The sequence below is a fragment of the Vicugna pacos genome, chromosome 7, assembly GCF_048564905.1.
Source record: "Vicugna pacos chromosome 7, VicPac4, whole genome shotgun sequence".
Classification (NCBI taxonomy): Eukaryota; Metazoa; Chordata; class Mammalia; order Artiodactyla; family Camelidae; genus Vicugna; species Vicugna pacos.
The window spans coordinates 20,060,380-20,088,211 of record NC_132993.1 but is presented as its reverse complement, the minus strand read 5'-3'; the positions used below and the strand labels follow the sequence as shown (position 1 = coordinate 20,088,211).

The 27,832-nt window shown below is 38.0% G+C and overlaps 3 protein-coding genes across 5 annotated transcripts in view; 2 read left to right on the top strand and 1 right to left on the bottom strand.

The window, feature by feature from the left end:
- TMEM209 (transmembrane protein 209) overlaps positions 1-1,754 on the bottom strand; it is a 30,137-nt gene extending 28,383 nt beyond the window's left edge. For both annotated transcript variants that reach the window (XM_072964491.1, XM_006202286.3), the window contains exon 1: positions 1,688-1,754. The gene's annotated coding sequence lies outside the window, so the exon portion shown is untranslated. The remainder of the gene's footprint in view (positions 1-1,687) is intronic.
- Positions 27-8,319, top strand: SSMEM1 (serine rich single-pass membrane protein 1). 2 transcript variants are annotated; one of them, XM_072964495.1, is made up of 3 exons: positions 27-567; positions 5,828-5,882; positions 7,484-8,319. In XM_072964495.1, the coding sequence occupies exons 1-3, from the start codon at positions 394-396 to the stop codon at positions 7,978-7,980; spliced, it is 726 nt and encodes a 241-aa protein (XP_072820596.1). In that variant the 5' UTR covers positions 27-393; the 3' UTR covers positions 7,981-8,319. The 2 variants fall into 2 exon arrangements, with proteins under 2 accessions (XP_072820596.1, XP_006202349.1); XM_006202287.3 differs by lacking the exon at positions 27-567 and adding an exon at positions 1,828-2,069.
- A 6,435-nt stretch (positions 8,320-14,754) lies between these two features.
- LOC102535570 (carboxypeptidase A2) overlaps positions 14,755-27,832 on the top strand; it is a 31,222-nt gene continuing 18,144 nt past the window's right edge. The window contains 1 exon segment of the mRNA XM_072965348.1: positions 14,755-14,837. Coding sequence (XP_072821449.1) covers positions 14,755-14,837 — 83 coding nt within the window.

Sequence of the window (27,832 nt, the reverse complement as noted above, 5' to 3'; positions counted from 1 at the left end):
TTAGGGCATTTAGGGGCTCACATTTTAAAGCAGATTTTTATTAAGCAGAGTGGCTAATTGTAGGATACAGGATACTTCGTATGTGTCCAGACACCATCAGCAATGACAAAGCATTTCTCACACCACTGTGTTAAAAAAAAAAATTAGATGTCTGACCCGATGTAAATTCTTAAATATCCGTGTAACGAAGGTGCAGCACTGACAAGAAAAACCAAAAAATGTTTTGTTAAAGCTGTTAGTGGTTTTGAGGTTTTTTAAAAAAAGATCTTTACTTCTGAATATTCTTTGGAAGAACTTATAATCCTGAGGAAAAGGTTCATTAGGGAGTTAAGTTTGGTTTTATTTAACAAATACAAACGCCTACGAATGTGCCGCTGAACCACGCACGGGAATATGAAATTAAAAGCTTCCCTGGTTACTGCCTCGAGGAGCTCAGCCCCGGGGAGGCTGGCAGGTGCAGAGAAAGGCAGGCGATGGGGGCGCAGTGAACCCCGAGGAGGCGCGACGGGCCCAGCCTGGATCCCCGCGAGCTTCCTGGAAGAGGCGTCGCGGGCCTACAGCAGACAGGCAAGGTCTAGGAGGGCAGGGTCCGGGGACTTGCTCATGGGGGATGCAGAGAACTGTATTTCTAATAAAAGCATAACGCCATGTCATAATAAGCTAGTGGATTGTTACATTATGTAAGTCCCAATGGCCAAAATTTTTCCTAAAATGCTTCTAAGGTCAAACAGAAGAGAATAAAGTTTCCTTGTGGTATTGCGTATTAATGAAAATCCACAGGTATGCTATGCTCGTAAAGATCCAACCGATTTTTTAAAGTGGAATTTTTATAATTTTTAGATTGCCTTAGCAACAATGGCATTTTGCTCTAGTTTAGATTTAGAGATGAACTTGAAAATTGTTCAAATGTACAGTCAAAATTTGAATAGCAGATTCCTCTCCAACCCATGTCTGACTCTTTCTCAAGAAGAAATTGTACCTTTGATGTAATTCACAAGAAGCACATCTATGTTTTCCTTCTTAATATAATCTATAAATTACTACGTTTATTGAAGGATTAAAAAGGAATATTTCTACTGCCTAAATTAGACGTATTGTTGGCATTATGTTTGCTAGGGTTGCCACAGCAAAATACCACAGATTAGGTGGCTTAGAAAAGGGAAATTAATTTTTTCACAGTTTTGGAGGTTGAAGTCTAAGATCAAGGTGCCAGCAGGATTGGTTTCTCCTGAGGAGGCTTGTCTCCTTTGGTTTGCTGATGGCCACCTTCTATCTGTGTCCTCACATGGCTTTTCCCCCCTGTGCTTGGGCATCCCTGGTGTGTCTTCCTTTTTTCATTAGGACACCAGTCATATTGGATTAGGGCTCTATCCTCATGACCTCATTTAACCTTAAATACCTCTATAAAGGCTGTATCTCCAAATGGAGTCAGATTGGGGGTTAGGGCTTTAACATATGCATTTGGGGGAACATAATTCCTCCTATAACACATTAGAACTATGTATGTGAATCTGCAGTGATATAGTAGATATCAAAGAGACTGAAAAAAAGAATGGATACCTCAAAGACATATTTTAAAGACATTAAAATAGGGTATTTAAAGAAGATATAAGCATATACAAGTTTCAGGACCCCCCCCCCAAAAAATTGAAGCAGAATGCACCATATTGAGGTATGGGGAAAATACCTTAAACTCTCATAGAAGTAATTTAGATAAATCTTCCAAAAACTTAGAAATCCAAGAAATGTTTGTCAGTTCCTGTCACAGTTACTGAAGTATAGGTCATAATACGTTGCCAAGGAAGTTGTCATAAACACGGAGTGAAGTCCTTCCCGGTCATCTTCATCCCTTTGAGCATGTTTTATTTTCAAAGCAAGAAGCCATCATGGGAGACCTTTTTTCCTTATTTTGGGAGGTGGATCCTCCCCCCATACCTATAAGTTTTACCATTCCAAATCAAGATTATGAATGCCGGAAGGATGACTCTTGTGGGACAATAGGGAACTTCCTGCTTTGGTATTTTGTCATTATATTGGTCCTGATGTTCTTCTCTCGGGCTTCTGTCTGGGTAGGATATCCTTTTTCATTTTAAATAATATATTTATTGTATACTAGGGGATTTTCTATAAAATAAATTCACTTTACTTTGATGAAAATACTTTTTAAAAGTTTGTTTTCTGGTTTTAAAAATAATGCAGTCTCATTCTAGAGAATCCAAGAAGATAGAAAAGGATGAAAAAGAAAGTTTAAACCGCTATAATCCTATTTCCTAGAGATAACCACTGTTAACATTTTGGAGTGTATTCTTCTATTTTTTTTTCTTTTTCTCTATCCCAGTATATCTCTTTTCATCTCTCTATCTTTAATCTTAGATGGTTGGCATTATATTGTATATGTTTTCATATCCTGCTTTTCTTCAGCTTAATATTGTATTGTAAGACTTCTCAAATTATATTCACACAGCAGCACTCTTAATGACTGCATAATTTTGTCTTGTGGTTGCACCATAACAAATCTGCAATTCTGAGACATTTAGGTTTTTTTGCGGTTTGTCCATATGCTACATAATGCTGGAAAAAACTTCCCTACTGGTTAATGATATCCAAGTTCCTTTTGCAGCCACGTAATTCTAATCAAAGATATAGAAGCTGTTGTATTTATAGATACATGTTGTAGGATTTTGGGTTTTTAGAATGAGGCAATACACTCTCCACATAGAATAAGATGCAGAACTATAACAGAACTACTGTCACCACTCGAGACCACCTACTAGCAGAAGAAAATGTCATCCTCTAAGGAATGAGATTGCCCACTTAATCAGGGCTATGATGCTCCAACATATTATAAGTAACGAAGCTCTTCTAAATTGCTGACATGGAATCCTTGCTGGCTATTAATACCAGGCTGATGATTAATAAAACCACCACCATTTAGCATTATAGCCAGAGCTCTGTGCTGCCAGTGGTCAGCTAGACTGAGTGCTGTATCAGCTCTAGATGGAGAGGAGGAGGTTTGTTATGTCTGTGCCAGCTGGATTCCATTATAATAATCAAAGACTCTTCCCCTCATCACCCCCTTTGCCTAAGAAGAAGTTTCATCTAAGTCTAAATGCTTAAGGTAGACACTTTGCCAAAAGGAGATTTAGAATAGTGATAGCTTATACATGTCTTAGTCTCCCTAGCTAAGTACATTGAATTTGTCTGGTCTGGCAAGAAAAGCTACTTTAAAAAATTAACAAAAAATTGAAATTGATTCTTGGCAATTTCATCATGAAGACCACTTAAGAGGTCTAAGCTGTTTCTCTGCTCCCTTGCTTGCATCAGCTCTTTGGAGTCATAGAACCCCGAGGTTCAAGGACCTTAGGAGAGCATACCATCCAGCCTCCTTGTAGGCAAGTAAGATTTCAGTATCTTTCCTTTTTTTTTAACTGATAAAGCCCAAAGAAATTAAGTGACTTGTCCAATGTCACATGAGTGGTTATGACACAAAGGAGAATAGATCCAGGTTTCCTGCCATATTTTTTTTGCTTCATCGCATAGTTGAAATGTTGAACTATATCTATTCAGTGCTGATTAAAACCTTAATTATCTTAGAGGTTTCATCTTTCACTTTTTACCCTTATGGTAGCTTCTGAAGAGTCCCAGATTTGAAATCTGAGAACCATATGAGAGCTAGTCAAAAAGGATGGAATTATTCCTTCACTTTGAACTACATTTTCTCTGCTAAACTATGAACCTTTATTTACAAACCTTGAAGTAATGGTAAAAGCGTGATGGAAATATGGTGGTAATTATCCTCAAACACAAAGCACACTGATCTCTGGATTTGCCACTTTTAAAGATGCATTTACCCTTTTGCTTTCAGAAATTATATATGCTATATTTAGTTCATATATCTGCTTAATATTTATTTAGTCTGCTAGTGCTGGAATTTTCCCAGACAATACCAGTCCAAGCTCCTCTTTTTGCATACGTGGAAACTGAGCTTAGGAGGTGTTCAGTGGCTCGGCAGAATCAGGGTTGTATAATGGCAGAAATGCAGAGCCATAGCCCATATCTTTCCACTGTTCTACGCTACCCCTCAGGGCAGGCACTGCTGTTATTCTGACTCAACTGAGTCACATGCAAAGACAGTTATTGAAATGCTTTTGGTAACCACAGTTCATATGAGTCCACTTAGCTTGATGCAAAATCTTTCTTTTGATTTTGTGATTATATTTTTATTTGACATCAAGTCAAATATGGAAGCTTTCCATGAAAAAGATAAAAACCTAGTAAGTGTCTTAAAACACTTTCCCTTCTCAATGACAAAAGTACCCATTATAGAAAATGTGGACATTATAGGAAAGTAGAAAAAATAAAATAAAAACCACTCCAAATTGTATAGAAATAAGCTACTATTAACTTTTTAGGTTTATAAACTTCTAATCTTTTAATAATCACCCCTATACATATTAAATTTAAAATAAAGCCCCCCCAAATAGTTTTTTAAAAGAGGTAACCCAAAAGAAGACTCCACTCTGAAAGTTTTCAGAGAATATTTCAGTAACCCTAAAAGCAAAAAGGTACCTTGTTAGAGAAACGTGCCTACCATTGTGGAGAACCGATACTAGAAAAGGAATGAGGCAAGGATCTTAGTTTGCAGTTATAAAAACCCATATGTGGCAGTTTTCGACCTAAAGGCAGTTTGACTTTCTACATAAATTCAATTTTTCCCTGATTATAGGGAATTTGAAGAATTAGAAGGGAAAAAAAATCAGTTTCACCGCTCAAAGGCAGCCATTGCTAACACTTGTATACATCCCTTAGCCTTTTTTCTTTTCATATTTTTAGCTAACTTAGTAAGTGCATATATGAATTTGCATCTTGATTTTTAACTTAGCATGATAACATTTATTATGTCATGTTATGATGTACTTTTATTATAATAATTTTTACAACTATATATTATATGACTGTATGATTCTGCCATAATTTAACCATTGCCTACTTTTGAATTTTGTATTTATATTATCTTAACTACACTGGAATGAATATTTCTGTACACAAAACTTTCTCTCTTTTGGGGTTTATTTCCTGGTGATAGATTCCCAGAATTATGATGTGCCCAAAGTGTTATGAATATTTCTAAAGTATTTGATATGTTCTGAAAGAGTTGCTTTCTTTGTATTTGTATCTTTTGGCAAAACCATTTTCAGTATAAAAAAGTGGTCTGCTCATCTGAAAAATGGGACAAATATATATTTATGGAGTATTGAGGCAGAATATTTGAAACTGGAATTATTTTTAAAAAATGTATTTCTTCTGATTGCCATATTCACATATAATATATTATGGTTGCATTTTGGAGGAAAGTTTCCGAAGGATTTAGGATATAGTAAGTCTATGAATTCAGATAAAGATCTTAAAGAATTATCATAAAGTGACGTGATAAAATGTCCTTTAAAAACTAATTTAAAACTAATCCTAGTATGCTATCACATCTGTTTTTAAGTGATATTTAAATGGTATTTCTCTATAATGTCAGTGAGTATAGGAGAACTTTATAACCTATAGCTTCTCATCAGTATTACTTTCTCTCAATCTTTGTTTCATTTTGCTTGGTTCAAAACATTTTGGTAGATCCTGCTATCAAAGCACGGGCTTCTTAATGGGCAGCAGACGTTGGACCACTGTAATAGGAATTCAATAAGTATTTATTGAACTGCACTGACTTTAAAATTAGACATTGTCAAAGGGCCTAAGGCAGTAGTGTTTCTTAACAAGTAAATGTGAGCGAAAAACAACCAACTGAGATGACTATTACTAATCTATATTTCTGAAACAGATGTCTGAGAAGAAAAAGGATGAAGACAATGGGACAAGCACTTCACTAAGTAAAGGTGAGAGCCAATGCATATTTGATATTGGACTATGATGAGAGAAATACGTGCTGTGTGTGGAAAGCAAAAAGCAGAGATAAACAGCCAAGAGTGTTATAGAGCCTTCGCAGCCTTCCCAGAGCAGCTTGCTTTGGTTCAAAAGGCTAGCTAAGTTACTTCTGCAGAGCTGTGAGAGAGGGTACAAATTACTGGTAGGTAGAAATCAAGCTCTCTTTCATTCCTCAGCAACCTGTCTTCTCAGAGCTTGCCTTTCACACACATTTATCGTTAGTGGTACCTCAGGACTATGAGTTATATGTGACATCTTTTCCAAGAACCTATAAGCAGTGGTGTGCTGATAAATGTTTAAGAACTGGCTCTCCAAAAATGTGTGTGTATATGTGTGTATATTGTTTTAAAAATTTTATTAATATAAATGATGTATATCACATGATTTACAAGTAATACAATATATAATACACTTTATGGTAAATTCCATATAGACCACTGATTCTTACAAAATACTTTCCTTGATTTTTGCCAGACCCTTTCATCCTTAGCCAACCTATAGCTGCAATTGATGAATGAGTGTAGTTCCTATATGAATGTAACTGTCCTTTAAGTTAAGGAATAAGATGAAAGAAACTAGAAGGTGTATGATGGAACTTAACTTGGTTGTTAATGATGTGAAAGACTTCTTTGCTGAGTTGGATAATAGTTTTAGCATACTCTGGAAGAATATTTCCTCATTTTTGTGTGCTATTCACAATACAGTGGCTATAGTCATGACACATTTAAATGTAATCTATGTTAGTAACATGTTCTCCATTACTCTAAGTCTAGGCAATCAACAGAACCAGAAATGAAGACCTGATTTTTAGTGCTTGTTGGTTTTTATCCCCCCAAAACTAATTTCAGGTTGCCAACATTGATGTCACTGAACGTGGGAGTTGGAAAGAGACACACAGTAGCACATCATTACATAGTACTTCCAGTATCCATAGACAACAGACATAAATAGTAGTTTCAAGCACATACCTCATAATAAACATAGTAAAATTATTTAGGAAGTGAGGAGTTTTGAGTACTTATTCTGTTTATTTGTAACAAATGGATTTAGTGGTAAGTTTGTACAACTTAATTTTTACTAACCTGTGTGTTTAACAACCATCTTGCAAATCACTGAAAGTTTATCAGTTCTTGCAAGCTGGCTGGTATGAGCCAACTCCAGCACACCAGTGTATAAAGGGAAGATCCTTTTAAATTTTCTGCTATCCAAATCACATTCATATACACACTCGAATTGTTAAGATGTCAAGACAAACGTAAAAAGATCCTTCTCTGGAAAGGTTTGTTGACCTTTCCTTTGATCTTATTTCAGGGGTCCATGAAACTTCAAAAATAGTATGTCAAGCATCTATTTGACCTTTCTGGTCTTTAGGAGTTCTGGTATGGTACTGGGAAGTGAAATTAGCTGCCAACACTTGCAAATGAGTGGAGAAAAGTGGTGACTTGGCAAATGGCAGCAAAGAGTGAGCCTACATCATAGGCTTCCTTAGGTAATATGAAGTTATAGTAACCAACAGCATGCCTAACTTGTTGATTTGTTTCATTGTTGTTAGCAAGCAAAGATATTTTCTATAAGCGGCAAAGCAAAGATGTTGCCTGGGATTCCTTGCAAGTGCTGAAAAAGCCAAAGCAGAGCCAACTTACCCCTGTAACTGACTCAGAAGTGGCTTTGGTCAGTGCCTATCTTGAACAAAGACGAGCAAGGCGCCATTCTGAATTCAGCCAGGTGAATCAGACCCAACATGACAGTGATACTACTGAGTGTGACAGTGAAGAATCCAACTCAGGAGCCTCCTCATGGAAGGAGAGTGAAAGTGAACACCACCCATCACCAGCCAGTATTAAGAAGAGAAAAATAGCTCAGAGGCAAAGGAGTATGGGAGGTTACCAAATCAGGGAAAGGCCCTGCCTCCACTGCAAAGCCATGAGAACCAATGAATGGTTGACCCGCCATTTCCTTCAAAGCGCTTCAATAACAACCCCAATGAAGGGAGATATTCAAGAGGAAAATTCTGGACCTGAGATTAACACAAAATTCAGTAAATTTTGAATTTTATGAAGTCCTTACCTTACTTGAAGCCAAATGAAAGAGATGAATAAAACATGAAAAGTCACCAGAGCTCTAGGTGAGGAGGCTTTTACAATAACGTCTCTCTGCTAACAACAAAAACATACTTGGAACCCCAGCAGTAAAATTTCAGCTAATTCTTTGTCCAAGAACAGGCCAGTGAATTTTTTTATGGCAACACTGGAACATCAAAGATCTGCATCCACTGCGATCTTTTATTCAAAAGAGCACAAGACAGATATTTTATGCCTTGAGTATTTTGTGTATGTCTGTAATACAAGTAAGGAAGCTCTTTGAAAATATATTTATGTTTAGAAACCATTTAAATTTATTCATATGTTTTGACTATCTGATTGACTGAATTAGGTAATGTTGGTTGGACTAGAATTTACCCCTATTTTATAGATCCATAAGGTGACTCTACCTGAACTGTATTGATGTACATGTGTCAGCTTGGGGCTGGTGAGGAGGAGCTCAAGAGCCTGGAATGAGACCTGATTCCTAGAGTAGACCAAACGGCATCTGGACCATGGGCTGTCTGTGGTTACTGCCCAAAGAGCATGATAATGTTAAAGAAAAAATTATTCTGACACATGTTAAAATGGTAAAGAAGACTTGATTCAAGACTTTTATAACAGGGGTCCAATCTGTTGCAGTTAGGAAGAGGAATCAAGTTCAGCTCCAAATACAGCAAGACAAATGGGGATTTATAGCCAAAGAGCAGGATGAGGGGGTCAGTGGATGGAAAATTACTAAGAGGAATGATTAAGGGTAGGGGAATTTCTGCTAAATCAACCTAGCAGAATTCTTGCTAAAGGCAGACCAAGGGCTTATACATCAAAGGTGGAGGATGAGGAACTTGATCAGATGTCAAGGATGATCAGATATTAAGAGTGGAGGACTCTCATTAAACTTACTTTACGGGATTCTTGCTAAAACTGGGCTGGGCAGCCAAAGACAGGATGGGGACAAAGGTTGAGATCTGGCTGAGCAGAGGGCTCAGAGGAACCTGATGACAATTTGGGCCAAGAAACAGTCTTTATTTAAAGTTATTGTAAATTAATTACACTTCAATAAAAAATAAAATTAAAAAAAAAAAGAAAGTTAGCCACCATCCAGACATAGCTGGGGTTGGGCTTTCCAGTTAAGTGGGGACCCCAGCAGTGAGGAATTCAAGCAGGCCCAGTAGATGGGTGGCCATTCTGGAGATCATTCTCTAGATGGGTGGCAGAACCCCAGCTGGGATATAAAACAAGGCCCAGATCCCAGAGAAGGGGGCTGGCAAGGACAAGATAAGAAGCAGGGCCTCTGGTAACCGGGCTGGAGTTCAAAGAAAGGCTTAAGTGTTGGGGAAGGACTTGAATACTACATTGATAAAGACTTCAGCTTAATACTAAGAACTGAGCCTTTTATGGTGTATTGGGAGAGATACCACAGAGCTATGATTGGGCTCAGGAGTCACTCCTGATAATTTCAAGTTCCTTAAGTGTTGGCAACAAAAAGATCCAGGAGGTAATGTGGGAGCCCCAGCAATCAGAACTAGGCCAGCAGAATCCAGGACATGGGGTGACATTTCTGAGCCTATTTGTGGAGACTGTCTTATTTAGACTTCCTCCAGATTGGAACAGGTCTGAGGCTGCTAGTGATAGCAGAACAACTTCAATATTCAACTCAAGCATTAACCTTTTCCATGATTTCCTTTACTTCTGATACCCTCCTCCAGTTCATCCCCCCAGGCAGAACTCACTATGCCTTCCCTTGTGCTCCAGGGATAAGCAGCATAATGCTTGAAACATTCTCTATCTTGGCACCCTTAACACTTTAATGAACGTATTTATTTGAAAGTTTTATATATATATATTTACCCACCCTTCAAAGTAGAGTCCACGACTTGTTATCTGCATCTCTGTGACCCAGCACAGTGCCAGACAATATGACAGATATATAATGCAGTGGAATCAATATGCAAAGATTCCTGAATGCAAATGGGAGGAACTGAGGAGAGCAGAGGCAGTGAAAGCAGGGCAGGTACCAATATCTAAAATTTAGTGAATGATTCTGATATGTCTAATTTGATATGATCGAGATGCTTGTTTGTTTAAATAGCACCAGAACAAACAATGAAGAACCCCAAACTAAAAAAACAAAAACAAAAACAAGCTCAAAATATAGTAGTAAGTTGCAGGGCACAGTTTAGACCTAAGCTGTCTGATTTCAAATTTAGGCTTTTAATTACTGTGATCTTAGTATTACTCTCTGAAGATGGAAGATCCCAATTTCAAGGTAAGTCAGTTATGACCACCCACACAGCCATAAATGATATCCAAGCTGATATAATCTCATCAGGAAAAGGACAATGACTATTTTCCAGATAATAGAGTAAGAGACCATGCCCCAAATTTTTTGATTGTGGATCTAGAATATAACCAATGAATTATTCTCCAAAAAGTAATTTATGTCAAAGATTGCTACTTTTCATGGTCTCATCCACGGAGCTAGAATGGATCAGAGTTGGGGGAGTGGGAGATAGCTGCCCACTGGAAGAAGGAAACAGGGATGAATTAAACCAGGGGCTATAAATATGAAGGGATTAACTAGGGTAATTTGTAAGTACATTAAACTGAAAACAGACCCAAACACAGTTGGGAGGACAGCCAAAGCCATGGAGAGAAATACACTGAAAGGAATAGGACAAGGACATGGTAGGATAAAGAGCAAAATCATGGCCAGGCAAATCGAAACTGGATTAATGAGCGAGGTACAGAACACATGAGGTGGGAGATAGTTCATGAAACTGGGGCTGCAAACACTAGTCGTGGCTTGGTGTTGGTTGAATGCAGAGCCTGGTGTGAGCTGTCAGGGTCGGGTCGCTGGGCTGCATAACAGTCCCTCCTTTGGTCTCTCCTTGCTGGATGGGACAAGCTGGACCACCTCTGGGTTTTGTGATAGAAGATTGGAAACTGTTTGTGTAGCTTGCTTGAGGGGAGTCATGGAATTCTTGGGCTTGATTCCTATCTGTGGTCCATCCACACAACTAAATGATCAGAACTGACTTTTGTGGCAGTGTCCACCTACGTCAAACATGACAATTCTTGTTAGGAACTGTGAGGCGGGAACTGTGGGTACAGGGAAGGGTCTAACTGAGATGAATGTGGTGAAGAATGAAAGTATATACATAGGAGGTGTTTGGAGAAGGTTTGGTGAATAGGGAAAACTGGGAGCTATGGCTACATGGTAGACAGTCTCAAACTTGGAACCTCTGCCCTCCATGATTGGGTGGTGTTTAGTTGGGAGGAGAGATGAGCCAGTAGGTTAAATTAAGCCAGTAATAACAGTAACAATATACTGATAATAAGTGACATTTAGAGAGTGCTTGCTATATGCCAGGCACTGAAGTAAGCATTTTATAAGGATTAATTTATAAGGATTAATTCACAAGCCTGCAAAACAGGTATTTTTCCAATTGTATGGGTGATGGAACTGAGGCTCAGGGAAATCAGATGATATACACAAGGTCATATAGCTGGTGAGTGTTGGGGAGCTGGGCCTTGGGTTTTGTCTGATCGCAGAGATGTTGTTTTTACTATGATGACAATGCATTATCAATGTTCTTAATGGACAGCAATTAGATAAGAACTTGAGAGACCAAACACCAAGTACCAAAAACCAAACTGAGTCCAGAGAGCAGAGAAGGACTGTTAATGGAAAATGGAGCCAAGAATCAGAAACTGAGCAGAGAAGGGAGCAGTTAAGTAAAGCAAGGGAGGGCTCACACTATTGAGTGGAGAGACCTTACAGCATCCTCTTGTCTCATCTGCAGTGACTAAGGCTGGCCAACTATCAGTAGATCAGGCAGAAACTCAGAAAACTCAAGAGTCTGAAACTTCAAAACTTTTTTTGAAGAAAAGATGGGAAATGGAAACTTAGTTGTAAAGGTTGGTGAAGGTAGGAATGAGCTTTGTACTGAATGTTGAGGTACAAGGGGCAGTAGTGACCAGTGCAGTGAGGTTGATGGCCAAGGATTTGAGAGAATGGGAGAGGACGCCATCAAGAAAAGCAGATAGCTACAGCTCTTCCCCCAGTTACCGACCCTCCCGATTCTGAAGCCCAACAAGGGTCCTCCTGCCCAGTGTCATTGGAGTCAACAGAAAGAGACTGAGTTTGGTTCAGAAGCAAAGGAAAGCGGGAGGGTATAGCTTAAGTAGTATAGCACATGCTTAGCATGCACGAAGTCCTGGGTTCAATCCGCAGTACCTCCTCCAAATTCAAATAAATAAACAAACCTAATTACCTCCCCCTCATAAAACAAACAAACAAAAAGAAGCAAAGGAAAGCTTTATATCATTGCTCAAAGAACGGAGATGTGCGAACTCAGGCTGCAGAGCGCAGGCTCTTCCCAACTCGCCAAGGGCGGGGCTGCTTTGCACATTTCTCCTCAGAGGGGAGGGGCGGAGTACTTGCGCGTGCTCAGCCTCTCCACTCACAGCGCCAGATCGCAGTGCGCCGCTGGGCGCGTCTGCACACGGCCCGCCGCCGCCATCTTGAGTCACAGTGTGACCCGCCGCCGCCATGTTGAGTCGCAGTGTCGCCCGCCAAGCTGAGGTGGATTTTGCACTAGGCAGTCTCGGCTGAAGTGCCCTGTGTGAGGTCTCTGCACTTGACACCCTATGAGCAAGTGAAACTAGACTAAGCGCAGAGGAAAAGAAAGAAAAGGTTAGACTTTATTTTATTACCCAGATTCTATTTTTATTTCCTGGAATTTTTTAATGTGCTTTGCCGCGGACAAGGCCACCACCACCACCCCCGTTCTCTCACAAAGCAGTACCATCTCCCAACAAATTCTAGGGTGATGTTTTCAAAACAGCGACCCATTAATAGATTGTGAAACCAATTTAGGGGGTTGTGACTAGCATTTATTAAAAAATAAATAGGAAATAACACAGTATCACACATAATAAGGATAAGTATTGTTTTTGTTTCAGTATGTGTGTACTGAGTTGCAGTCAATGCAAAATGTGGTTTTTACTGTGGTAGGATAGAAAATAAAAGCCACTGGAGTAGTTTTCTTTGTCGGTTTTCTGTATTAGCCGGCTATTCCACTAAGTTAGTGAAGGCAGGTGTCACTCCAAGCATTCCTGATTGTTGTATGCTAGTAATTAGTAAAGCTTCACCCACACTGCAGGATGGACCAACTGTCTAGATTAGTGAAAAGCCTGAATTAAATTATACAGCTTTAAAAGAACTTAGGTTTATTATTTTCAAATAGAATAAGTGGAAGCGAGCTAACCAACTGTTGCCTGGTACATAGGGGTGGGTTTTTCCTTGGTGAATAAACAAGAGTAATTTGTAATTGACATTTCAAAGAAGCCTTAGAAACAGGCCAGCCTTTGTTTAAATCATAATTACCCTGTTTGTATGTAAAAGGATACTTCTAAAGCTTTTCGAAACAACTGGTTCTTTTAAGTAGATAATTATTCCTTTCCAATCTTGTTTACACTATTCAGAACTGCAGTGAACCCTTTTTTTTTCCAGAGATAGTACAGAGGTTAACTTCAGCCAGCCCTTCCTCAAATTATCACAAATTCCCAATTAGTGAATTCTAAACAGGGTTTCCCTGTAACAATATACCAAAGACTTGTATGATGTGTTCTTTATTGCTTTGAATAACGTCTGACAAGTTTCCAAGTACCAGGCCACCTGGATATTCTCTTTCTGTCAGAAACATGTGGTCACAGAGGTGCATGGGAGGGTTAGAGGAAACACAAATCAGGCACAAACAGGCAGGGGTAGTGAAGGAGACAAAAGGTAGAAAATGCCTCTCCCTTTTGTTTTTAGTATCTAATATGTTATCAACTGAATAGTACATTTATAGACAGGCCTCAGTGTAAAGAAGGGCTGCATTTTATATTTACCTTTAACAATGCTACAGATGAAAACAGAAAATGGAGCTTTTTTGTATGTAGACTGGAAGTTATTAGAGAGGGCCAGAGAAGTTGGGAAAAAGATGTATTATGAAAAGAATTATACTTGTCCTTTTTTGCATAACTTATTTCTCATTGCAGATTCTCACTCTGTGTACAAAAGGAAATGCATGAAATACTTTAAGAAAAACAAAAACAAAAATGTTATAATCCCAGGCAATACTGTTTTCTAGTTCTTATCTTCTGTCTTCGGAGCTTGGCCTCTCTCACGGGCAGATTCTCAAGCTGCCTTATTACAGGGGCCTGTTGTCTGTAATTGTCTTTGTTTATCAGGGCCCTGTGTCACCATGAAGTTTCATGTCCAAAATCTTGATTTAGCAGTGAGACCATCAGGCAGGGAGCCAACTCTGCCACTAATTAGTGTAAATCAAAAGGGGGAAGCATGTCCCAGTGGAAGGGTCTGCAGCCAGGGTTAGTAAGACCGACTGGCAGGTCAGAGAGTTGAGTGAGACAAAAGGGCTCGGAGAAATGCTACTCAGGGCCAGAGTCTTCTTGTCTCTTTTCTCTGGTTGTACCCCTTCAGATGCAGCGAGGGTCTGTGATAACCTCCACTGATTGTTTCTCTTCTTTTCCAGCAGATGCCCATTTTACTCTGTTGTTCTTCCCTTACAAGACTTAAGTCCCAGGTGGTCTCAGCCAGGGTGGTGCCATTCCCCTGTGTCAGTGAATGGTTTATTCATGGACATGTGATCTAATTCTGGAAAGGGATGTTTGCTGGTGGGGGCATTCTGAGAAAAGTTTCTTCAGTCTTAAAAAAGACCTGCCCAGGAACAAAATGGTCCTTTTTCGTTTGGTGGATGATACTGAATCTGCACATGATGACTGCAACTGTGACAGCGACCTGTTGTCCATAAGGGTGTTAGTTTAAACATATCAGAGTGAGAATATGGAAGAGTCTAGATCCTGAGCTGCTGAATTAACAAATTCTGCTTGTGGACTTCTTGTTGGGCAAGAAAATTTCCCTTATTCAGCATTTCTGTTACTTGCCGCCAGTAAAGGGTCTTAGCCATCTTCCTCTCTATAATTTTTAGGGCAGCTCCTTTTGCCTAGGAGGTTAATGTACTGAATAAGGTGCATGTACGCCTTTGATAGGGCCTGTCAAGGTGATGGTGAGAGCTATTAATAGATGAGAGAAGGTCTTTATAAGTGTTGTGGACCTTTTTGGTTTGACTGCCTCAGCCCTTTTCTTTTCTAGGAGCCTCTTTTTTCCCCTGATTCTCATGCATGTTGTTACAGTGTAATCCTGCCTGTTCCCATCCCTTCACCCTGTCCAGGCACTGATGTCAGTAGGACTTTCTTCCAATCGGAGTTCCTTCCTGAGAATTTGGAATTAGGACCAGGAAAGAGATCATTTTCTTCAGCAGGTTTTCACATTTCCCTTCATGTAGATTGGGAACCAGAGAAAGCAGGTTGTAACAAGAAGAAAAGAATGAAAACAGAGAAGGGCAGAGAGTTGCAATGGAAAGTCCTGTTGGTTTTCAAGTCTCTGGTTCCAGTTAATTCCTCAGGCCCATCTGTTTACCCACTCAGGCATCACAGCACATCACTAGCAGATTCTTATTATAAGCTTCCCTTTTTGCTTATGCTAGTTCAAGCAAATTTCTATTAGTGGAAACTAAAAGAATTCTTAAAACAGTGGTGTGCTGGTAAACGTTTAACAATCGTCTCTGATTGTTGAAAGCCCTGATTTTTTAGCACTTGCTGATTTCTATGATATAAATACTCCCACCATTGCTTATTTTGAGCTACCAAAGTGACATCACTGAACATGGAGTTGGGAAGAAATGAACACATTGGCTCTGGTGAGCTAGTCTGAGATGGCTCCAGCACACCACTGCCTTATAGACACAGCATGCTTTTCAGAATATCCACGTTAAAGAGAGGTTCAGGGATATATACTGATGACTGCTAAGTTGGGAATTCTGGTATTAAAATCTTTTAATTAATTTCAAAATGTGCAGAGTGGTGGGACTCAGGGACCAGAGGAAGTAGGATTAAGTTTTTAAATATCGAAAAAATACTTTTTTCAGTATAATAATGATTTGGGTGTATTGGGACTAGGTGAGAGGTAGGGAGCTTGGACTGAGGAAGGGAAAGAGGCTGGAAAGTATAGAAAAAGGTGACCTGTGTGAGGCCAAGTCCAGGCCTTGACCAAAAGGAGAGTATCACCTTCTGCAGGGGAGGAGGGGCATTCTAGGGGTAAGAAGCCAAGGCTACCTGGTGCCCGAGGCCACCACATCAACAAAGGATTAAGTTAGGTCATTCAGCTATCTCCTATAAAATCTCCTGGTCTGCTTTGCTTTTATCTGAAGTTCCTTCAAAGAGGGAAAAGTCTTTTATTACACAATTAAAGATAAGATAAGAAAGTATAAAATGTATATGCAGGCTTAGAGAAATACATTTATTGTGAATGAGGTCAAATAATCAATCAGCAAGTCTGACGTCAGATCTTTCCCTCCTTTGAAGAGGGGAAGTTGGGAGGGGTGAAGAAAGATGATATCAGGACTTTAAGATGCCCCTTCCAGTCTAGCCACCTGCCCACACTTGATTCCTCTGTCTGAAATGCCACTCACCAAATCTTCAAATGTTGGACTCTTCAAATGTTGAACCACCCCTCAATTTTAAGACCTGTCTCAAAGATCGCCCCTCTAACATTTTCTGTGGACCTCCCGGGAAAGTTGGGTCCCTACAGTTGAGACCCCTGCTGTCGCCCTGTTGTAGCCCATCTTATCTTGCTGTCATGTACCCCAATCCTTCCTCTCATATGTTTGATGTTCAAGTAACTGTAATTTGGGGACGTTATTCATAGATACTCCTAAATCCCAGAACTTGGGTTTTCGTACTTGAACTCATGGAACGAACATTTCAAACGACAGCCTTGTTTAGTTTCAGTGGCATCAGTATCTTTGTGCACTGGTGTGTGTACATCTATATGAATAGTTAGTCTTTTGACATTTATACACAGAGAAATGAATATGTTGATGTTAGTGATAAGAGTAGATTTTATAAATTTAGTTCATTTGAGACAAAGCTGGAAATTATTAGACGTGCTGGAAGGGATGCGTTTTAGCATCAGTCACATATTTGGACTTAAACCTGTTGACTCTGCTTATTTGTGGAAAAAAAGATCAAAATTAGAGACACAAATAAAATGCTGAAAAATATATTCCTGAAGAATATATTTGAAAGGTGATGTGAACTACTTCCTTTTATAAAAATTAATTCCAGATGGAACAAAATTGAAAGATAAAACAAGGAAACCATAAAAGTACTAGAAAAAAGCACTAGTAAAAAGTTTCCTAATCTTAAAGTAGGGAAGACTTTTCCAAGCACAATATAAATAAAATCCAGAAGACTTAAAAGAGAAGACTGATATTTGGACTGAATAAAAATATTTAACCTTTTGTAGAGAGAGAGGATTAAAAAAAAATGTAAAGTGAAAAGACAAACTGGGGAAAATTTTGCAACACAAAATTGGGGCAAACTGTAATATCCCCAATACATAAAGAGTTTTAAAAATAAGGTAAAGCCAAACAAGTTGGTAGAAAAATGGTCAGAATATATTAATAGAAAGTTCACAGAAGAGGAATGCCAAATGACAAAAAAAAAAAAGTGCTCAAATTCCTAAAGAATTAAAGAAATAAAAGTAAAACAATGAAATATTTTTCCTTAGATTGGTATAAGTCCACTGTTTAGTGATACCAGTATTGGGAAGCTGTGGGAAGCAGGCCCTTTCTTTTTTCCTTTTTTTTTTTTTTTGTATTTTAATTTTTAATTTTTTTGCACAGTTTTTAAAGGTTACTTTCCATTTACAGTTATTACAAAATATTGGCTGTGTTGTATATTCTCTGTGTTGTACAATACATCCTTGAGCCTATCTTACACCCAACAGTTTGTATCTTCCACTCCCCCACCCCTATACTGCCTGTCTCCTCCCTCCCCACTGGCAACCAGTAGTTTGTTCTTTATATCTGTGGGTCTAAAGCAGGCCCTTTCAAAGCAATGTTGGTGGGAAAGAAAATTGGTATAATTTTTTTGGAGAGCAACCTGGGAATATAAAAAATGTTCACACTCTGTGACCTAGCAGTTCCATTTTTAAGAATTGGTCCAAAAGAAATATCTTTTCAGATGTACAAAAAAAATGCAGATACATACTTAAGACTACTCACTGAAGTAGTGTCTCTGCTTAGGTTGCCAGGTTCCCAGAATCTGCTTTTTTAAAATGACATTTCTATTGTGTTGTTTTCTGATTAGAAGTACTCACATGTATTGTAAGAAATTCAAATAACACAATTATGTTAAAATAGAAAGAAAATACTACCTCAAAGATGATTGCTGCTAGCAGTTCAAATGCATATTATTTCCAGACCATTTTTGTGCATAAACACATATAACAAGCTGAACTATTTCTTTCTAAACCTAGGAACTGGATAAATTCAGATAAATATTTTGAGATATATTTCTTCTCATCCCAACTCTTAGGCGCAATCTGAAACTTAGGAGCTGAATACATTCAGAAAACTTAATATCCTTCACTATCTGAATTTACTACCCAAACTTTAACTCTTGCTGTCTGAATTTAGAAATAAATAAATTTGGATAGCCAAATTGTACAAAATTGTACAAATTTTTTAAAATTAAAATTGAATTGTAATATATACTATTCAGCAACTTGCCTTTTTTGCTTATAAATGTATTTTTGACATCATTCCATGTTAGTTCATAAAGACCTATCTTACATGTTTTTAATGGTCACATAGTATTCCGTTGTATAGTTATATCATAATTTATTGAAAGAGCTTCTTATTGATGAGCATTTATCATAAAAGTATATGTACTGACATGGAAATGTGTCCAAATGTATATGTATTTCTCTTCTCTTCCCTTCCAGCTCTAAGAATGTATGACTGTGTGTAGATCCACTTTTAATTTAGAGCTGCGTGGTTTGGCTCTTAATTATAAGCCACAATGTAATTATACTTTTAATGTATACATGTTAATCACATCTCTCCACCTACTATAAATTGTAAGCTCTTTGGAATGAGGGATTATCTTTACTTCTGTGTCTTCCAAAATGTGTTGGGCGCTTACTTTGGAAAAACAGTTTGGCAGATCCTAAAAAAGTTGAACATAGAGTTACCTTTTGACTCAGCAATCCACTCTTTTAATAAGTTAAATTTAAATTTTGAATATGCTTCAGAATTTGTATGTCTCTTTTACATCAATTGTAGTTTTTTTCTTTTTACCTTTTAATCTCCTTTGCTCAAATAATAATAATAATTATATATATATATATATTTTTTTTTTTAGAAAATCAGGAGGTTTTTTATTCTTCCATATCAGGTTTCATGATACTAAAAAAAAATCTGATGAAAATCTTCAAGGGAACTTTCTAATTGCAAGTAATGTCACTGTCATCTTTAAAAAATTTTTGATTCTGTAAACTTTATATACAAATGAAGCAACTGCTAAATTCCACAGCTTTTAAAATTACACACATATTACCAACATTTGACAGTCTCATCTGGAGAGTATAGGTGAGAGCTTAGTCAAAAAATTAAAAACACATTCTTTGGATTTCCTCAGGGGAAATAGCCTAAAACACTGCATCTTCTGTTTGAGTACATATGACATCTCCCCTGAGCCCAGTCTTCTCCACATATGACAATACAATAATATCCTGAGTTACTTCTGTAATGTTTATTCTTGATGACCAGCATGAATTATTTTTGAAATTGGGATAAAGGGCTCTTATTTCATGTACATTTAAATTAGGGATTTTATAATATTTTTTAGCTCTTGAGAATTAACTACCCCACTCTATTATATCAGGTAAGTCTATTGTTTAACTTTCATGCATTAGACTTTTGCACACATTTCTTGGAACCTATAATGTATTTTAGTAGGAGACTGTTTTAGATACTACTTTCCTTTCTTTCTCTAGACCAGTGCTATCCAATAGAAATTTAATGTAAGCCACATATGTCATTTTAAATTAACTAGTAACTACATTTTTTAAAAAGGTAAAAGGAAACAGGTGCAATTAATTTTCATAGTATAGTTTGTTAACTCAATATATCCAAAATTTGACATATAATGAATATAAAAATTATTAATGACATCTTTTACATTCTACTTTTCATACTAAGTCTTTGAAACCATATATGTATTTTACACTTGCAGAATATCTCAATTTGGATGCTAAATTTTCAACAGTTAAAATGTTCTACCAAAATAGTAAATTGTTTTTAAAGGAAAAATATTTTACACTGCTTCAGTTTTTAAATTTAAGTTACAATTAATTAAAATAAAATAAAAAATTCAGTTCCCTGGTCACGTGAGTCATATTTCAAGTAATCAATAGCCACATGTTGCTGGTGGCGACATTCTTTTTTAAAAATAATTAATTAATTGATTAATTTTTATTTATTGAAGTATAGTCATAATAGTTCAGTCATACATATACATACATATATTCCTTTTCATATTCTTTTTCATTATAGGTTACTACAAGATATTGAACATAGTTCCCTGTGCTATACAGAAGATACTTGTTGTTTATCTATTTTATATATAGCAGTTGGTATCTGCAAATCTCAAACTCCCAGTTTGGTGGCTACGTTCTTGAATAGTGCAGATATAGAACATTTCCATCATCACAGAAAGTTCTATTGGAGAGTGCTAGTCTAGACATTGAACTCTTGGCTAATAAAATCTTATTAATCTTTGGAGTACTACAGTTTAACAGTGCCTGTCACATAGTAGGTATTCCATAAATGAGGGATCCATTTATGGAACCTGAACTGAGGTGAATCATAAATGAAACCTGATGCAGAAAGAGAAGGATGGGAAAACAGATTGTCACAATATGGTGTTAGATGGTTATCTTCCAGCTGAGGAAGGACAAATAGTTATCATACCGGAGGTCTTTTGGACTTGGTGTTGCAAACAGGAAACAATCTATGGATTCTGTTCGTTCTTCCCAACTTACTTAATATAAACAAGAATTTGTGTAATGGACTTTTAGACCCAAGCAAGTGCAAAGACTATCTTTGGAAGAAAGCCAGGTCCCAGTGTAAACTGGGGCCCACTGGATTGACACAATGGTTGTCTGCTGGTAGCAGGTGAGAGCAGCAGAGAGCTGCCAGGGTGGTGAGCTCTGGGGAGCCCCAAAGTATGGGTAAGTGGGAAAATGAACTATTAGGGTGAACCCAAATCAGGAACTCACAGACCAAAAAGAAAGCCGCTAGAAGGCACAGCATTAAGAGGGATGCCAAACCAGGTTGGGACCAAGGTATAAGGAAAGATGCCAGCATCTACCCATCCCACCTCAGAGAGATGTTTGGTCTTTTCTTTCGTTTTATGTAAAGTATAAGAAAATTGAAGAAAATTAAAATTACTGTTAACCACACAAAAGTGCATAGCCAAATCACTGATTTAAATTTTTGGTGTATTTCCTTCCTATATATAGTCATTATTTTGAATGCATGTTTTGTGAGTGGTTTAAAAAAGATTAATATTCTGTAAACATCTTTCCATGTCCTTACATATTCTTAGCATTCTTATGCATCATTTTTAGTGGTCCCCTCATCTTTGGTTGGAGTAGATTTGCTCTGCTTGATTTAACCAATTGCCCACTGTAGAGACTAGGATTTTTCTAATTCTTCACCATTCGAAACAACATAAATACCATGTAAATCTTTATACATATCCTTAAATTCCTAGAAGTAGAGTGACAGGTGCAGAGGTCCATATCTATAAGGTTTCAGATTTAAATTGCTAAATCCCTCTCTTGGAAGGCTTTAACAGCTTACCCTCTTCCTCTAGTGCCCATTTCCCCACACCCTCATCAATTCTGGGTAATATTAATAACAGGCAAACAAACAGCATCCAGTGCAACCAAAAAAACCCCATCAATTTTGCCAACTTGATTGGTGAAAAAAAATGGCAGTAACATTTCTTTGGTTACTACTATGGATGTTGGATTTTTTTTTTCTTCTAAATTTGGTTGTGTGTGTGTGTGTGTTTGACCTGCCTGTTTTTGTTAGTTTCCATTTTCTACAAGATATTTTTTTGTAGAGTTTTATAAATGCTGTTTACATAGTAAGGATATTAAACTATCAAAATATATGCTGCAAATATTTTCCACTTTTACACTGTTTGCCTTTTTATTGTTTTTGCATATGGCTTCCCAGAACATTTTTTTTAACTTTTTTTGGGGGGGAGCATAATTTTTGGAACAATATTAGATTAAAAGAAAAGTTGCCAAGATAGAAGAGGGAGAGTTCCTTTATACCTTTCACGCCACTTGCTCTGAGGTTAACATCTTACAGTACTCCCCCCCATTATCCATGGGGGATATGCTCTAAGACCCCCCAGTGGATGCCCGAAACTGCAGATAGTACCCAACCCTTTATATAGTATGATTTTTCCTATATATACATACCTATGATAAAGTTCTATTCACAAATTAGGCACAGTAAGAGATTAACAACAATAATTAATAACAAAATAGAACAGCTACAATAACATACTGTAATAAAAGTTTTGTGGATGTGATCGTTCTCAAAATATCTTGTATAGATTTAATACCTTTCCATCTCAACTAAGCCCTTACCAATCACTGTAGCTGTAACTTCTGGAGTTTGAGGTGCTACAACAAAACTAGCACAATTTTCTTCCTTCACAATTTCACAGAAGATTCATTCTTGCTGTGAATCTGAGAAACCTCAGCATACAGTATTTTTTCTTTCCTTATTAGGTGGAGAACTTTCACAGTTTCCCCTAAAGGAAGCACTTTATGGCTTTGCTTTGGCTTATGCAAGTTGCCAGCTTCACTACTCTTGCACTGAGGCCATTATTAAGTAAAATAAGGGATACTTGAACACAAGCAAGGAGATACTGCGAAAGTATAACTGAGATGGCTACTCAGTGACTAATGGTTGAGATGCGTTGGACGAAAGGATTATCTTTGGCTTGAATGGGATGGAACAGAATGACAAGAGGTTTCATCTGGCTGCTCTGAATGGCATGCGATTTAAAATTATAAACTGTTTGTTTCTGGAAACTTCCATATAATATTTTTGGGCCTCGGTTGACCTTGGGTAACTGAAACCCAGGAAAGCAAAACTACAGATAAGGGGGGACTATTGTACATAACCATTGAATATCTGTCAAAACAAAGCAATACCATAAGGTTTTAAAGTTGCCTTGCTCATGTGCGGCAGAGAATGGAGCAACTCTGATGTAATCTTTACCTTCCTTTGATGGAAAATTAGGTTTAAAATTTGGTTGACTGAAATTTGGAGCACATTTTTTTCCCCCAGACACTGTGATTTTGTGTATTTCCCAGTCAGAACACAGAAGTCTGTAATCCATGTTCTCAAATATATCATTAATAGTTTACTAATAGAGCTGTAGAACTCATTGTACTATGAATAATAATGTTTCTGTGTGCAAAGGCATTCAGAGTTTTGATTTGGAAGTGATTTGGAGTCTGGTAACTCTACAGAAGGATTTAATTTGTAGTCCTGTCTCCCATGGTTCCGTTCAGTGTCTTACTCTCCCTACTATTAGGCTAGTCACTTCTGGGATTAAAGGGCAAAAGTGAGAAGTGTGCCTAACATCATCAGTAATAAGAAGTAACATGCCAGTAGGGCACTTTTTAAAAGAAAGCTATCATCTTTCTCTTTCTGAATTATAGCTTCCCCAGGGATAGGCTGATAAAGAGGTGGTTGGTCGAAAATGAACTTTTCCTAAGCTCAGTGGAAATGCCTTGAATGACTGGACAATCCAGAGTATCAGATCCATGACCCAGGGTCTGAGGATGCCTGCTCTACCCCTGATCACCCCTGGGGCTTTGTGTAAGTCACTTCCCCTTTTGGGGCCTCATTTCCTCATCTGCAAAGCAAGGGGACTTCAGTGATCTCTCTCCATCTGGAGATTTTCTCAGTGATTCTCAAAAACAGATTTTATTGGAGCTGATGATTATATTGTTCATGATGTGGATTGTGATGATGGTTTCATGGTATATACATATGTCAAAAATTTTCAAACAGCATATTTTAAATATATGTACTTTATTGTATGTCTACAATATGTATATCTCAATACAGCTATCTAAAAAGCTGATTTTATCCAGCTTTTAGAATTGTGAGGCAGTAAAAAGAATGGTACTCTATTCTGATAAGGATCTGTTTATATTGTCAGTAACAGAGAGAAACAAGAGGTGATTTCTGGAGTTTTCCCTACAGGCTCCTACTAAGGCTTTCTCCTCCTCCAACTTCTATTCATCTTTTAAAATGACTATTTTCATCTATTTCGGGAAATGTTCATTTTCTTCATCTCAGGCATCACCCCAGAGTCCTCTCCCTTCTTTGGACTGCCTGAACCACTCCAGCTCTAGACTCATTTGCACCATCTTTTTCAGGAAGAAAAGAGAGCCATTACATACCTAACACTTACCGTGAACTCAACTCATTGGGTAGTACTTCTCAGCAAAAATTCCTCTTTGAAAGCATATTGTAAGGGGGATAAAACAAATTCTTACAATGAACTTCATGCATTATGACAGTTGGGTGAGGAAGTGCTGGGAGGCTGCCGTGGAGGTGGCTATCTGCCCTTCCTTTCACACCTGCTGGTAAGTCCTCTTTCCCTGACTTCTCCTATAACCAGTCAGGCACCAGTCATTCACCACAGACTCGTGATTCTTCCACTGAAATAGCTCTTTGAGCCTATCTCGTACATTCCCTCTGCCACCACCCAGTCCAGATGCACCATTTTTAATCGGAATTTCTCCAGGAAGCTCCTTATTTGGCTGCCTGCTTGTATCTCTGTCCTGCTACCACCCTGCAAGATTCGTCATTCTCGACATCACCTTCATCCATCACTTACCAGCTCAGAAGCCTGAAGCTCTCCACTTGCCCATTTCATCAGGTATAAACTCTTCTGCTTGGACTGTGAGGCCCTCCACCATCTAGCCCTTCTCATATCTTCTTATATTCTACCTTCCCCATCACGTCCAGGGTCAGCTCTGCAAATTTCCTCCCAACCCAGTCGTGTGCCATTATTTTCCTTGTTCTCTACCTTAATCATGTTTCCCAAACACCAGAAATCCATGCTCTCCTCAGCAAATCCTATGTCCTAAGACTCAGCTCAGACCCCATCTTTTCCAAGAAGCTTTTACTGACTCTCCAAGTACATTAATTTCACTTCATATGAACACTGTCTACTTGATACGTGCTGGGGACATGAGGGTGAACTATAGCTTTTGCCTCTTGGTTTCTTTCTTCTTCCTGACACCCAAGAGAATGAAAAACCCCAAAACACCACATATATACATTTCCTCTTAATGTAGGTACTTGAGAATTCTAATTCAGCAATTTAAAGTGTGTGCAGATGAAGAATTTGACACACAGAGGAAAGTTGAAAATTTCCTTGTTTCTGTTGGTTAATTCTTGCTAGGGTGAATATAATGTATATAAATGACTAAAATGAGATAAAGTTTGATTCCTAAAAATAGATAGGTGTATTTTCTCCTTTTGCAATGAAGAACAAAGTCAGATTAATGTACACAGACAAGGAAATACCACCTTTGTTTAAAAAACCTTGTTTAAAAATCAAAATGTATGTTATAATTTAATCTTTGTTTAAGAAAAACCTCTAAAACATAGAAAGAAGGCTGGAAAGATAGACACTAAATGGTTTTCTTTGGGTGGAGGATTTATTGGTGATTAAATAAAACACTTCCTTTTTATCCAAACTTCCTATAACAAGAATTTCGTTGTCATAATTAGAAAGTCATTTTCATTTTGGGAAAAAGCACAGGAACAGGGACATCAATTTGATACAAATGCAGATGGATCACTTCAGAAACAGCCCAAACTTGAATATTAAAAGGCCTTCTGTTTCATTTTAATATGGAGTGAGGACTGGAATGGGCCATATCTATAGGGAGATTCAGCAGATGTGGACTAAGTGATTGCAGTGTTTCTGGGTAAACATTATAAAAATAAACAAATGAGCAAACTAATGGAATGTGATAGACAGGATGCATGAGTAATTACTATAAATGCTGTGCCCTTTTTTGTTTTTGGTCAGAGACCCAGAAACGACTTTAACCTCTAGGTCTATTAATCTGGCTTCTATCACTGGTTGGAGTTAGTGGCACTTTATGTTCTAAACCATAAATGCGTGATTTAGCCTTGATATGCTCTAGCAAGTTTGTTTTCTTTCTATCAAAGTTTGTTATCTCATCATAGGAATGGAAATGTATGGATTGGTGATATCACACAGGTGGGTGTCTACAACCTTGAGAATTTGACATGTAGGTGGGAATTTTACTATGTGGGAATTCACTTGAGTTCTTAGACTGCCAGCACATCAGCTGCAGCCGTGGTCCCTATAAATAAAGTGCAGGAGTGACATTGAATTCTGGACTCTTGGAAGACCCTTAACTATAAGACTGATCCTGTTTTTTTGGTGCCCCTTTTGGTCATATCTACTGTCAAGAAACATTTGTAGGATAAGTTATGCTTTCTGGTGCCTGTTTGAATTTTGCTTACACGATTCACAGAGTCTCTCACTGGATTGTTGCAGAATAATGAGTGTTAAGTGTTCAGCATTTTCAGAGTTCTTTTAGATTTGGAGAGGGGATACTGGGATAATAGGAATGAGTGATCAAAAGAGAGAGAGAGAGAGAGAGAGGAATGATATTTAAAGGAGAAAAACAAGAAGTGAAAACTGAACACATGCACCCTATTTCTCTCTATTCTTAATCATCCTCCCTGCTGATGCTCAGAAGGTAGGGATAACAGACATCAGTGAAAATAAAGCTGTTCGGTCATTTGTCTCAGTGCCATCTCAGTAAGTGACAGGTTACTCTCCCACTTCCTCCATGTCAGCCCAAGTCCTTCCTATCTTCAGATCAAGTGCTTAGACATTGGAACCTCATGAGGTGGGAGGCCCAAGGCTGCAGACTTCAGCCCAAATCCAACTATCATGGATCTGCAGGATCCATCTCTGTTCCAAAGTACTTTGGTTTCAAGATTCTGTGAAGAGCAGCATTTCTTGAAGAGTGTTGCAGGGAACTAGCAACGTAGCCAAATAAATTTGGCCTACAAAATAGGCAGTCAAATAAATTTGGGAATCAGAGGGTTAAACAAATTATGGAATTTCTAGGAACTTTTACTAAATTAGTGTACATTGTAAATCTGTAAGAGGGGGGATCTAGGTTGCTGCATCTATCCGTTTATTTTGATCATCAAACTCCTTCCCATCGTTTTTTTTTTTTTTATGCTGAGCAACTCAAAAGGTCTTAGAAAACACACCAGGAAATATTAACCCAATCAATGTATTACTTTTCCCAATGCCTTCCCATTTTAAAGGGAATCTATGGATTACCCAAAAGGAATGAGACTCAAATGGAAGAATTTTCAGACCATCTATGGCTGGTGGTACCGGAAGGCAGCAGAGACTTCAAGAGCATACATTCTATCACTTATATATTCTAGTGGAGTTAAATGGAAATTGGATGGTACTTGATTTCAGGAGACCTGGTTCTGGTCCTTCATTACAGCTCTCTGTATCAATCCCTTCCCCACTGCACAAATGAGCAGGGCAGTGATTCAGGAAGTCAGCCTACTCAGTGAAAGGGAGAGAGGAAAAACCTCTGTCACCAAGGAAGGGCTATAAGAATCCAGCTCTACTACTCGACTTTTTTCTAAGGATATGTGTTTGCTTGATTTGCAACTTCTCTTTCCTGCCAAGGTGTCCTTGATATCCTTTATTCCTCATTGTGGGGATGTGTATGTGTGTGTGTGTGTATATATAGAGAGAGAGACACCATGATTTAT